The following is a 12,901-nucleotide window of genomic DNA, read 5'->3' as shown; positions in this document are numbered from 1 at the left end:
ACGTTTTACTTCTCCAAGTGTCCTGATCTCGGTTATCCTCTGTGAAAACATCCTTTTTGAATCCAGCATCCTTATGTCTCATTAGGAGGCATCTATTGGGGCTTTTTTCTCTCTCCACTGGAATGTCTACTCACCTTACAGGGGAAAATCCCACTTGAATAGTTTTCCTATATACCCCTTATGTTTCCCATCACTTTGGAGAATATTATCACCAACTTTTAGGACAGAAAACTCACTTGGATAATTTCCTTTTTCTTTCAGAAACTGCTTAGCTCACACAGCCAGTTGTAAAATTCTTGTTATTCAAACAGATTTTGAAGATGGAAGTCAGAGTGCTCAGCTCATCGCCTCAGCGAAGTATGTTTTTTTCTTTTTCTCAGAAACTACATAGGATACCCCAGATTTATTCAGGAGCTCCTAAAGTATTTCTTCCTTAAAAACTGTATAGTATCAAAATAAACATAGAAATAAAAATTATTCTCCATTTTTATTCCCCTAAATATGGACTAGAGAAACCAAGAGAGAAAAGGCTCTTAACAATGGAAAAATAGCCAATGCAAGAAGTATAAATAACAGAATATTAGCAGGATATAAGAGAGTATCCTTGAAACATATTTTAGCTGACATGATTTGGTCATTATTCATTTTAAATTATGAGATATGAATTTACTGCAAGTTCAGGGGCCTTAATGGTATTTAAATGCTTTCAATTGTATTTATTTGACAGCTTTAAGTTGTTTGTAGTGGAAATTTGATGCTTTTAGAATTAACTGCATCCCCTTATTACTTGATGTTAAAAGTAATTTTTGGACCTTCTAAAGCATTGGAAGCCATATTTCATATCATGATTGTCTTTGTCCTTTGGTTGTGCACAGAACTCTGTTTCTTGAAATGGACAAGAGCACTGCCCTTACCCTTAGTAGCGTCTGACCAAGCTTATTAAGCGTTATAAGAGAGGGTTCCTATTCAATAAAAAATGCCATTTCAAAGGAGAGGAACACAGGAATGGGGGAAAGAAATGAGACTATTTAGAGAAGTCTTGCCCCTGTTCTCTTAAAAGAGAGGATAACAAGCATGAAGGTGTGAAATTTACTTAAAGTTTAAAAAAAAAGTGAGATGAAACTTGACCTCTTTGAGGACACCATTTAGCCATTTTGCAATGTTCATTTTGCTTATTTTCTTTGTTTTTTTTGTTTTGTTTTGTCTTTGCTTTTTGTTTTTAAAATAGGTATTCTGCTATGAATGAAATCAATAAGATACAAGGAAATAAGAACTATATCTTAGTCAATTTTATCACAAAACTGTCCCGGATGGGAAGTGGAACGTCCTATGTAGGATTCCATGGAGGTAGGACCGAAATATTCATAAATATGTTTGTATAATAATATTTAAGTTATTTCTAATTTGGTCCTGTGGTGGTGGTGGTTTAGTCACTAAGACATGTCCAACTCTTGTGACCCCATGGACTGTAGCCCACCAGGCTCCTTTGTCCCTGGGATTTTCCAGGAATGGATTGCCATTTCCATCTCCAGGGTATCTTCCCGACCCTGGGCTCAAACCTACATCTGCTGCATTGCAGGCAGTTTCCTACGTTGCTGCTGGATTCTTTCCCCAAGCCACTGTTTGGTCCTATGATGTACAAAGTCTGATATTAGAAGATTAATGTTAATCTCAGTGGTCTTTCCAGGTGGCTCAGTGGTAAAGAATCTACCTGCCAATGCAGGAGACACAGGAGATGCAGGCTGGATCTCTGGGTTGGGAAGATCGCTTGGAGGAAGAAATGGCAACCCACTCCATTTCCTTGCCTGGGAAATTTCCAGAAAATTTCTGTCTATGGAAAATTTCCATGGACAGAGGAGCCTGGCAGGCTACAGTCCACGGGGTCACAAAGAGTTAGATACAACTGAGTGATTGAGCACACACACATAATCTCAACTGTATTTGTTTCAAATGCAATTAGATTTCTTAAAGCTGGTGCTGCTGCTAAGTCGCTTCAGTTGTGTCTGACTCTGTGCAACCCCATAGATGGCCTCCCACCAGGCTCCCCTGTCCCTGGGATACTCCAGGCAAGAACACTGGAGTGGGTTGCCATTTCCTTCTCCAATGCATGAAAGTGAAAAGTGAAAATGAAGTCGCTCAGTCGTGTCTGACTCTTAGAGACCTCATGGACTGCAGCCTACCAGGCTCCTCCGTCCATGGGATTTTCCAGGCAAGAGTACTGGAGTGAGGTGCCATTGCCTTCTCCGTTCTTAAAGCTGATTGATGCAAAACAAAAAACAAAAAAACACTTCATCTTCAGACTCATGCTACAACATACAATACTTCATTATTTGTTGATACATGCTTGGTTAATCTCTGGTTCCTCCCCTTTTACTATATGGATAATGCAGAGAGATATTTCCCACTAGCATTGTTATGAATGTGTGGATACTTAATGCCTGCTTCTGGGGCCAGAAAATGCTATCTTTAATCTCTCTCTTTTTTTCCTGATGAAGACTCACCAAATATTTACTACATAGGCACACCTTGTTTACTTGCACTTTGCTTTATTGCACTCCACAGATACTGCTGTTCTGACAAACTGAAGGCTTGTGCCAAGTCTTTCAGCGCCATTTTTCTGAACGCCTTTGCTCACGTCATGTCTCTGAATTATCTCATGTGTTTGAGAAAATTCTCAAAATATTTCAAGCATTTTCATTATTGTATGTGCTATGGTGACCTCTGATCAGTGACCTTTTGTGTTACTACTACGACTAGATGAAAGCTAGGATGATGGTTAGCATTTTTTAGCAATATGGTATTTTTTGGTTGTTTTCTTTTATGTGTGTGCCGTATTTTTATTTGTTTACTTTTGGCTGCCCTGGGTCTTCATTGCTATGCTTGGGCTTTCTCTAGTTGTGGTGCTCAGACTTATTGTGGTAGCTTCTCTTATTGCAGAGCACTGGTCTAGGGTGCGTGGGCTCAGTGCACAGGCATAGTGGCCCTGAAGCATGTGTAATCTTCCCAGACCAGGGACTGAACCTGTGTCTCCTGCTTTGGCAGGTGGATTCCTTACCATTGGACCACAAGGAATGTCCCAAGTATTTTTTAATTAAGGCATGTACATCGTGTTTTGAGGCATAATGCTATTACATACTTAATAAAATACAGTGTAGTATAAACAAAATTTTTATAGATGCTGTGAAACCAAAAAACTTGTGTGGTTTGATTTATTGTAATATTTGTTTTGTTGGGACCTGATCCCAAAGAATCTCCAAGGAATCTCCTGTATGAGAAAATTGGTATTCTAGCAAATGGGCAAGTAATAGTTTAGTTTAATAATTTCATAGTTAATAAGAGGCAAACCTTGCTGGTGTCTCACACCCCTCTACTGATTATGATACAGAAAGTTTAATAATACATTTATAAAAGAATAATGAGCCTTCTCTAAATACTTTTTTATATTAGTCATTTCAGTTCTTAAAACTGATTTTCATGCTAAAGTTGTTAACATCTGTAGCATGACATCTATATGTTTCCTGTGTATATTCAAGGGATTAGACTTTAGGATACAAATCATTCATTCAATAGTATGTTAAAACGTCAGGACAATGGTGTATCCCTGCTTACAACTGTCAGGAATAAACCAGAGGACACAGGGAAGATTCTGGGGCTTGTTTTCCCAGGGCTGTGGCATTCTGTGCACATCGACGACCTCCGGAGGTCCACAGTCATGGTTTCAGACATAACTAAACTGCAGGATGTGGCCATCAGCCAGCTGTTCAAACCAGAAGATCCCGCTAAGGGTGAGTCTGCAGAAAAGGTCCTCGGGGAGGTAGGATGGTGGGAGCAGAAGCCAGGAGGTGTGCATTCTGCTACAAGGACAGGTGCTTAGGATACTGTCCCCTAGTCCAACACCTGCCCCCTGGCAAGAGCTTGGGACACATTTGCTGAACTGAGTATTGATGAATCCAGGGCACTGTCTTCTGCTTCCAAGGCCAGGAGAAGACAGTATTTCCACAAGGTCTTTGCAGGTACCTGTGGAACATGTCAGATTCTATTTACCCTGGCTTCCGAATCAGCCATCTGAGCCCAGGATGGAAGCTTGGGTTGCCACTGGTAGACCACGTCCAGTGGGCTAGTGGAGGCTGATTTGTGTGACTGACGGTCTCTCCTTTGGAGCCCCTTCCTGAGGCTGGTGCCAGGGAAACCCGGATAGATTCCCCAGCATACAACGCACACGATGTTGCCAGTGTTCCCCACCACCACTTCTGCCTCTGAACAGTAGCTCCATTGTTTTACTTCTTTGCAGTGGAGGTGGGACGCCGAGCCCAAGAAGATGGTGAGGAGGCGATGGAAACTGAGGCAGTCACATCACAGCAAGTGGCGGAGGTAAAAATGGAGACAGTAAGTCCTGAGATGAACGCCAGCCCAGCCTCCAGACCAGAACATGATATAAATTCTCACTCTTTCTAGCCCTCTAAGCCCTCAGGCTGTGGGCTCCGCTTCCTTAGATTTACACCCAGGGGTCCGAGGAGTGGACTCAGCTGGCCAGGGCTCAGCCCAGCACTCCTCTCCCTGCCTCTGTGAGTGCAGGTGGATCACCAGCAGCAGATCTGACCTTGGCTTTTCCTGGTGTCCCCTGGACAGTTTTGCTCTGTTGCTTGACCACTGATAAGGTCTCCAGGCACATAGGATTGTCTTATAGTGGATTTTTTTTTTGGCCACACGACATGGGTTGCAGGGTCTTATTAATAGTTCCCTGACCAGGGATTGAACCCAGGGCCACGGCAATGAATGTGCAAAGTCCTAGTCACTGGACCTCCAGGGAATTCCTTCACAGTGGTTCTCAGAGGAACTTGACAAGGGCATGTGGTGGGAGCTTGGGCAGGAGGAAAACTGTGCCCCTGCACCCAGTGCCTGGACCTCATCTCTGCCATCACCTGGCTTTTCTTGACGTGTAAGTAGCAGAAATGGAAGGCTTGATTGTCTGTCGACAGACGCAGATCCTGGACACCACCAGGCTGCTGAGAAGCTGTATTCAGGGTGCTGTGGGCATGCTCAGAGACCAGAACGAGGACTGTCAGCGCAGCGTTCAGAGGGTGTCCATCCTCCTCAGCCTCCTAGACGAAGACAGTGAGTATAGAGGTGTGGGAGCCCCTCTTGTCCACACCCCAACCGAGCTCCTCCATCAGTCCCTGAGTCACTCCCCGCTGTAGCTCTCCATGGCTCCCAGCAGCAGCTGGCTCTCTGGCAATCTATGCGTGCCTCTGGGTTTCTGTAGACTCGGCCTGGCTGAAGGAGACGGGCTTCCCTTCCTGCTGGGATGGGTCCGGGATGCTGGGCCCACTGTTCGATGCCCAGGGATGTGCTGAATGCACGTCTGCTCTGCTTTTCCACAGCCACTTTCTTGCTGGTCGCTAAGATGCGCCTCTACGTCCTATTAATGAAGCAGGAAGAAAACGCTATCTGCAATGTGAAGGACTGGGTGGTGAGGGAGGCCTCCAATCAGGACGCTTTACAGGAGGCCGGCACGTTCAGGTACTGCCAGGAAAGGAAGCCCCGGGGGCGGGGAGGGGCTGGGCGCAGGGCTCTCCAAGCTGAGGGGCTGCTTCCTTCCAAACCTCTGAGAAATTTAGAGCCATCGACTTTTTTTCTCTGAAGAGCACAAGATAATCTGGGTGGTAAGTTGTATGGCGTTTGCTTGACTCTATTCTGTACTTTTGTGTGTTTTAAATTTTTTCATAGCAAAAAAACAAACAAAAACCAGAACATCTGTTCTTATCAGATGTAAACTTTTACCACCATGTGCATCACCATAGGCATGGTTGCCCTTTTAGGTTGGTAAATTAAAGAGGTGTTAGATATGTAGGGAAGAACGTTTTTTACCTAGACCTCCTGCATGAAGTTATTTGATAACCACGAAAATAAGACCCAACGTATTCACTTATTGTCCGTGGTCAATACAAACCTTTTTCTACAAACCTTGATGCTGTGCTCAAGACTAGTCCATGCCAACCTGTATGGTTGAGGGAGAGGGTATTGCTCTGCATCCCGCGGCGGGCAGTGGAAGATGCCACCCACCCCATCTGCAAGGTCATCTAAGACCTGGGACTTCACCAATCTGGCCCTCAGTTTCTTTGACTCCAGGAAAACACTTAACTCATCCAGAGGCTTGGATTCAGCCGGGATGTATCTCCACACTGTTGGCAAGAAGGACATGTGGGAACATCTAGGTTGAATTGACCATGTGAGCTTACTGATGCTGGTTTTGTAACTGTAGGGCTTTTCTGCTTCTATGTTTTTCTCTAGTTATTTTTCATTTCTTTCCCTGTTGTAACTTCTGAAGGATCAGATTTGGACCTGGAATTATTTTTGTTTCTCTTGGTTCCTCTGTGTGGATTTTAGATAAATGCTTCTTAAAAATCTGTATTTTCTATGTACGCTTGACACCACCCCTTCACTTACTGAACTTCCTACATTTGCTGGGCTTCCCAGGTGGCACTAGTGGTAAAGAACGTGCCTGCCAATGCAGGAGATGTGAGAGATGTAGGTTCGATCCCTGGGTCGGGAAGATCCCCTGGAGGAGGGCATGGCAATCCACTCCAGTATTCTTGTCTGGAGGATCCCATGGACAGAGGAGTCTATAGGGTCACAAAAAGTCATACACAACTGAAGTGACTTAGATAAAGACATGCTTTCTTATTTAATGTAATGTGAAATGAGTTTACTTTGGTTTCTTTATTATATTCTATTCACAACTGATTTTCTTCAAATGACATACTTTTCAAGTGAATTTGGTCATTCTTTGATTTATTTGTAGAGCATAGATGACTTGTTCTGGAAAACAAGAATGTAACAAAATAAAACAATACTACTTGGCCTTTTCAATGAACTAATTCCTGTCTATTAGAGGTAAAATTAAGGACCTTTCAAGTTCTACCTCTAATCTTCATTTCAGTTCAGTTCATTCGTTTAGTCATGTCCGACTCTTTGTGACCCCATGTACTGCAGCATGCCTGTCCATCACCAACTCCCGAAGTCCACCCAAACCTATGTCCATTGAGTCAGTGATGCCATCCAACCATCTCATCCTCTGTCATCCCCTTCTCCTCCTGCCCTCAATCTTCCCAGCATCAGGGTCTTTTCAAATGAGTCAGCTAGTCACATCAGGTGGCCAAAGTATTGGAGTTTCAGCTTCAACATCAGTCCTTCCAATGAATATTCAGGAATGATTTCCTTTAGGATGGACTGATTGGATCTCCTTGCAGTCCAAGGGACTCTCAAGAGTCTTCTCCAATACCACAGTTCAAAAGCATCAATTCTTTGGCCCTCAGCTTGCTTTATAGTCCAACTCTCACATCCATACATGACCACTGGAAAAACCATAGCCTTGACTAGACGGAACTTTGTTGGCAAAGTAATGTCTCTGCTTTTGAATATGCTGTCTAGGTTGGTCATAACTTTCCTTCCAAGGAGTAAGCATCTTTTAATTTCATGGCTGCAATCACCATCTGCAGTGATTTGGGAGCCCAGAAAAATAAAGTCAGCCATTGTTTCCACTGTTTCCCTATCTATCTGCCATGAAGTGATGGGACCAGATGCCATGATCTTCGTTTTCTGAATGTTGAGCTTTAAGCCAACTTTTTCACTCTCCTCTTTCACTTTCATCAAGAGGCTTTTTAGTTTCTCTTCACTTTCTGCCATAAGGGTGGTGTCATCTGCATATCTGAGGTTATTGATATTTCTCCCGGCAATCTTGATTCCAGCTTGTGCTTCCTCCAGCCCAGCGTTTCTCACGATGTACTCTGCATGTATGTTAAATAAGCAGGGTGACAATATACAGCCCTGACGTACTCCTTTACCTATTTGGAACCAGCCTGTTGTTCCATGTCCAGTTCTAACTGTTGCTTCCTTACCTGCCTCTAATCTTAGTTTGATTTAGTCTCTTCTAGTACTTAAAAATGATGTAAAAAACATGAAAAACACATCTGTAGTGTGGGAATAGTAGAGCAGATATTTTGTTACTGCCGTGAAGGCACAAAATGTGAAAAGGATTTGGGCATCCCAGTATGGTCTGTGGTCCTTCTAACCTGAGCGGACTTGTCTCTCCCACTCACAGGCAGACCCTCTGGAAGCGGGTCCAGGGCGCCGTGACTCCCCTCCTGGCGAGCATGATCTCCTGCGTGGACAGGGACGGCAATCTTGACCTGCTGGTCAACCCACACTGTCCGTCCTGGGCGAGAGATCTTTGGATGTTTATTTTCAATGACGTTAAACTTCTGAACATTCCTCTTGTGACGATTGATACAAGGTGAATAGAAGACTTTCTTTTCTTGGGAAGGGAAATAAACCCATAACGTAGCAGCAAACTTAATAGGTTCTCCCAGATGTTCAATGAAATATTAGTATGGATTTTAGAATCACATTGAAGTTGGCCCTTTTTGTAGCCTCAAGGGCATGACAACAGTAACAAAGTGTTGCCACAATTCTGAAAAATTCTTGCTTCGTTCTTGACGTTCTTCATTTCCTTGTGCTCAGAGCATCCTTTGCAGTTAAAATGGTCCACTTGCACCTCATCTGCAGGGGAAGCTGCATGTAAGGAAGCATTTATGTTGTTTTTCCTATTCCTCCTGCCTATGACTGACGGGAACCGCAGAGCCTGTCCCTAGGCCTGATCTTATGTAACTCAAGTTCAGCTGGCCTACCAAAACCTTGCTTGGCTTTTAGGTGGCTCTGATTCTCTGTACAGGTATAGGGCAAGAGTGGGTTCAGACATCACCAGACTGGTTCTGTCCAAGATTTCAACCAGCTTTCCAACTGTGGTTTGTTTTTGTTTTGTCTGTAAAACCCAGTGATGATTCAAGATCATCCTTCAGTTCTTTTATAGTATAAAAATGAGCTGTTCAGTAGACCAGGGGGCTGTCTTTGCAGCCCACTACGCCTCCTAGTACTTGAAAATGAAGAGGAATTGGCATCAGAAGTAGATCTCATCTTGCATCTTGAGTGCCATCTCAGTAACCACTGAATTCTTAGCCCTTGTTTGGCCTGTTGCAGGTCTAAAGGAGAGATGTCTTACATCGTGGTGCAGAACTACATGAACCTTCCAGAGAAGGCATCCAATAGTGTCCCATTTAGCTGGAGAATCAAGGACTATCTGGAGGAGTTGTGGGTCCATACTCAGTACATCACAGGAAATTCAGGTGAGCCCAGCAATGGTGGGAGGGTATGTGTTCTGCAGGAGGAGACCCTGATACCCTGTCATAGGTCATCATCTCCATTTGAGTCCCCTGGACAACGAGGGCACCAGGATGTCTCTGGCTGAGCCCCTCTCAGCAAGCACCAGTGACCAGACTAGTACCTTTGCCCAGACTGAGCCGTCATTGTCCTCCCTTGCTCTGTGGTCATATGCCAAGTCATCTGGCCATAGGCATTCCAGGAAAACCCCAATGGTCACACACCACTTTTGGGAATGTCATCTTTCATACATGAAGTAGTCTTTTCAAAGTTTATGTATAGCTTTTTTTTTTTAATTATAGTGATCATTTCATAAGATAGGCAGACATCAGATCACTGAAAGTAACATGATACATCAACTATAGTTCAATCTTTAAATAAAAGCCAGATGTCTTTTAAAAAATAGATGTCAAAATATTTGAAGATGAACTTAGATTTCTTGATAAGCTTTCTGTCACTCTTTCTGGACAAACTCAAAGCAATCTCTCTCTTGAGGAGAGAGTATTTCTCTTTTTCATACCCTATCAAAAACTGACCCTACTTTTCTGTGATAGCACATGACTTGGGGGCCAGCACCCCATCCGCTAGAAGGCAGGTCTTTTTGGTTTGAGCAGCATTTGACCCAACTCCCTGCAGGTACCCCGCTTGTTCCTGGTTCACTTTGGTCCTGGGTTCCCGAAGCACTTTACAACTTGTGGAAATATTGGTCTATCCCAGATTGTATTTTCTTTAGGGCTAGCTCGGCTTTTCCGGGGGCTTCCCAGGTGGCGCTAGTGGTAAAGATCCCACCTGTCAATGTAGGAGACATAAGAGAAATTGATTCGATCCCTGAGTTGGAAAGACCCCCTGGAGGAGGGCATGGCAACCTACTCCAGTATTCTTGCCTGGAGAATCCCATGGACAGAGGAGCCTTGCAGGCTACAGTCCACAGGGACGCAAAGGTCAGACATGACTGAAGCGACTTCTTAGCACACATGCAGGCTTTTATGACCAGAATAGAGCATTCCTTCTGACTTTGTTACTGTTACTTCACTGGGAAAATATCTGAAGTGTCCAGAAATGAAGCTAAAAAGGCATTTGGTGGGTAAGGGGAGTCACGGTCACCCTCTTCACCCCAGGGGATCTCTCTCCCTACCCCCCCCCCCACCTCCCCCTGCCCCTCCCCGCAGGACTGGCAAAGAAGTTACTAGAACTCTTTCAGAAGACCCCACTGGGCAGTTTTCTTGCTCAGCTCACAGTGGACCAGCGACGGGAGCTTCTTCAGTGTTACCTGAAAGATTTCCTTCTCTTGACCATGACAGTGTCCACTTGGGAACAGTTAAACGTAAGTACTGACTCAGGGTCAGGGCAAGGCTGGCATAAGTGAACAAAATACCGACATGGAACTTGCTCCACTGCCGGAGCTGCAATGTTTGTGGAACAGAATGTGGCCCAAGAGGAGAGTGGTGTGAGAAAATGCCACTCACACCTTCAGAACCCTCGAGGCTGGACACTTACCCCACCTCTCAGCACCCCTAAAGCATGGAGATTTTAGTAACCTCCAATTTCCTGTGATGCTTTCTTTTAAAATGTTTAGTTTTTCTTGAAGAAAACTAGGTAAATATTTAACTGACCACAGCAAGTTAATAATAAGAGTAACTGAAATTTCATTGGAAATATTGAAGATTTCAAACTTCAGTACATAAAAAAGGAAACTGGCAGATTTGAGAAGGTACAACCAGCATGATTAAGGGTTAATAAAGTGTTCATAGGAATCAATAAGAACATCCTCTAATCTTTAAAAACGAATGAAAGTTATAAGTTGACTATTAACAGAATAATTATACAGATGTCCAGAAAACAGAGGAAAATTCTCAGCCTCACTAGTAAATCAACAGGCATGAACAACTTTCGGCTACCATCATTTTTGTCTATGTGGCAAAACTGGTTTTTTAAAAATGGCCAGAAGTTCCTCCATTGCCAAAGGTGGTGTGAACAGTGTGGTGGTTCTGTAAACTGTTTGGGTGAATGGAGAACTTTTGAACAAAATCTGAACTGGTGATTTGATCTTGAGAACATTATCAGAGATGTAGACAAATATTTTATTCCTAGGAATGTTCTTTTCAGTTCTATTTCTAAAAATGGAAAATTAGAAACAATTTACTTGTCAAAACGTAAGGGATGGACCAGTTAAAGTACAGCCATTTGATTGTTATTGTGCAGCCATTAAAAACAATGTTCTTCAGGTGTGCTTGTGATAGAGCAATGCTTGCGAAGTGGAAAAAGATAAGAAATACATTGTGACGCTAATTTGGGGATCACTGGGAGAAGAGGTATGGATCTAGAAATGTCTAGAAGGGAAAACACCAAAAAGTAAATGTGAGATACTAGTAGTGTGCCTGGTTTTTAATTTTCTTTTTTGTCATTTTTGAATGGTTCTCATTTTCCACAAGCAAAATGTAGCTTTTTAAAAAATACTTTACAAATAATATAATAAAAGCTTGTTTTTCATCCCAGGTTCTGCAGATGGCTCTATGGTCCTGCATCAATCAGCTGAATGCAGGAATGCCAGAGAAAGAGGTCTCCTTACCATTAGTGCACCTCGCCTACCACCGTTTCAGAAACCGGCTACAGAACTTCTCCAGGATCTTGACCATCCACCCTCCAATTCTACTAAGCCTTACAAAAGGCACAGAGAACCACAACTGGGCTAGACGTGAGATGGTATGGCCCCTCTTAGGGATCTTTCATGCCTGTAGCCCGGCTTGGCCTCCTCAAGCGAGTGTGGAGGGAGGGGTGCTCCCACCCCTACCCTGGGAAGGGGAAGCTTATGGGCCTTGTTCCAACTGGGAGACATCTTCACCAGCACACACGTTAGTGTGGCTTCTCAGTTAGAATACATCTAACTCATGCCTCCTAGATCCCAAGACAATGAAAGAGGAAGCTCCAAGCCTGGAACACAAGGAAAACACCCAGGACCTCCGAATTAAGGTTTAGAGCAGCCCAATGGGGGTCGGGGGACAGACTACTCAGTCATGGGCCTGTTCTCTGCTCCCCAGAGTCTGGATGTGTTGGCAGCAGTGGCCTGTGCTGAAATGCTGACGGAAAACCTCCTGAAGCCCAGTCCCCAAGCTTGGTTACAGACTGTGAAGAATCTTTCCATGCCACTGGAGCTCCTCTGCTCAGAAGGGTACATGCAGGACTGTGGGATGATGACCAGAACCCTCATCAGAGATGTCAGGTGAGACCCAGGAGCCCCAGGCACATCAGAGAGAGAGGGCAGATGTTCCTATTGCTGGAAGTGGGCCTTTCCTCATTCATTCTATAACATCTGTGGAAGCCTACTTAAACGCCAGGCATCGCAATGATCCTAGAAAAACAGGAGAGAACTGAGCATTCAGGGAGTGCACAGAGTGCTGGGGGCGATGCAGAGGTGAGCGGATTATTATGATCCTGCGGGAGAAGGAGCAGCTGCAGAGGACCCCAGCAGGGTGACAGAGAAAGGGCATGCACTCGGGGTAGACTTCCCAGAGGACAAGTCCTGGGCTGGCCTGTAAGGGCGAGGTGGGAGTCACCAGACATGGGCAGAGGCATAGAACTTGAGTTGTCTGAGCTGGGAGTCTGTGGGGAGGAGAAAGACAGAAGTGGGTAGAGGTCAGGGAGAACATCACAAAGGGTTTCTACCTAATTCACTTACCTTCTCACC

At 44.2% G+C, this 12,901-nt stretch overlaps 1 protein-coding gene across 1 annotated transcript in view; it reads left to right on the top strand.

The window, feature by feature from the left end:
• The window catches only part of RNF213 (ring finger protein 213), a 119,657-nt gene that overhangs the window by 74,465 nt on the left and 32,291 nt on the right, over positions 1-12,901 (top strand). Inside the window, exons 31-41 of the mRNA XM_068977509.1 lie at positions 262-357; positions 1,229-1,347; positions 3,666-3,785; positions 4,292-4,408; positions 4,951-5,127; positions 5,382-5,520; positions 8,102-8,293; positions 9,037-9,182; positions 10,386-10,540; positions 11,713-11,919; positions 12,255-12,436. Of these exons, the coding sequence (XP_068833610.1) occupies positions 262-357; positions 1,229-1,347; positions 3,666-3,785; positions 4,292-4,408; positions 4,951-5,127; positions 5,382-5,520; positions 8,102-8,293; positions 9,037-9,182; positions 10,386-10,540; positions 11,713-11,919; positions 12,255-12,436 (1,650 nt within the window). The remainder of the gene's footprint in view (positions 1-261; positions 358-1,228; positions 1,348-3,665; positions 3,786-4,291; positions 4,409-4,950; positions 5,128-5,381; positions 5,521-8,101; positions 8,294-9,036; positions 9,183-10,385; positions 10,541-11,712; positions 11,920-12,254; positions 12,437-12,901) is intronic.

This window comes from Capricornis sumatraensis, chromosome 8, assembly GCF_032405125.1.
Source record: "Capricornis sumatraensis isolate serow.1 chromosome 8, serow.2, whole genome shotgun sequence".
Lineage (NCBI taxonomy): Eukaryota > Metazoa > Chordata > Mammalia > Artiodactyla > Bovidae > Capricornis > Capricornis sumatraensis.
The sequence above is the reverse complement of the archived record's forward strand: the minus strand, read 5'-3'. Positions and strand labels throughout refer to the sequence as shown.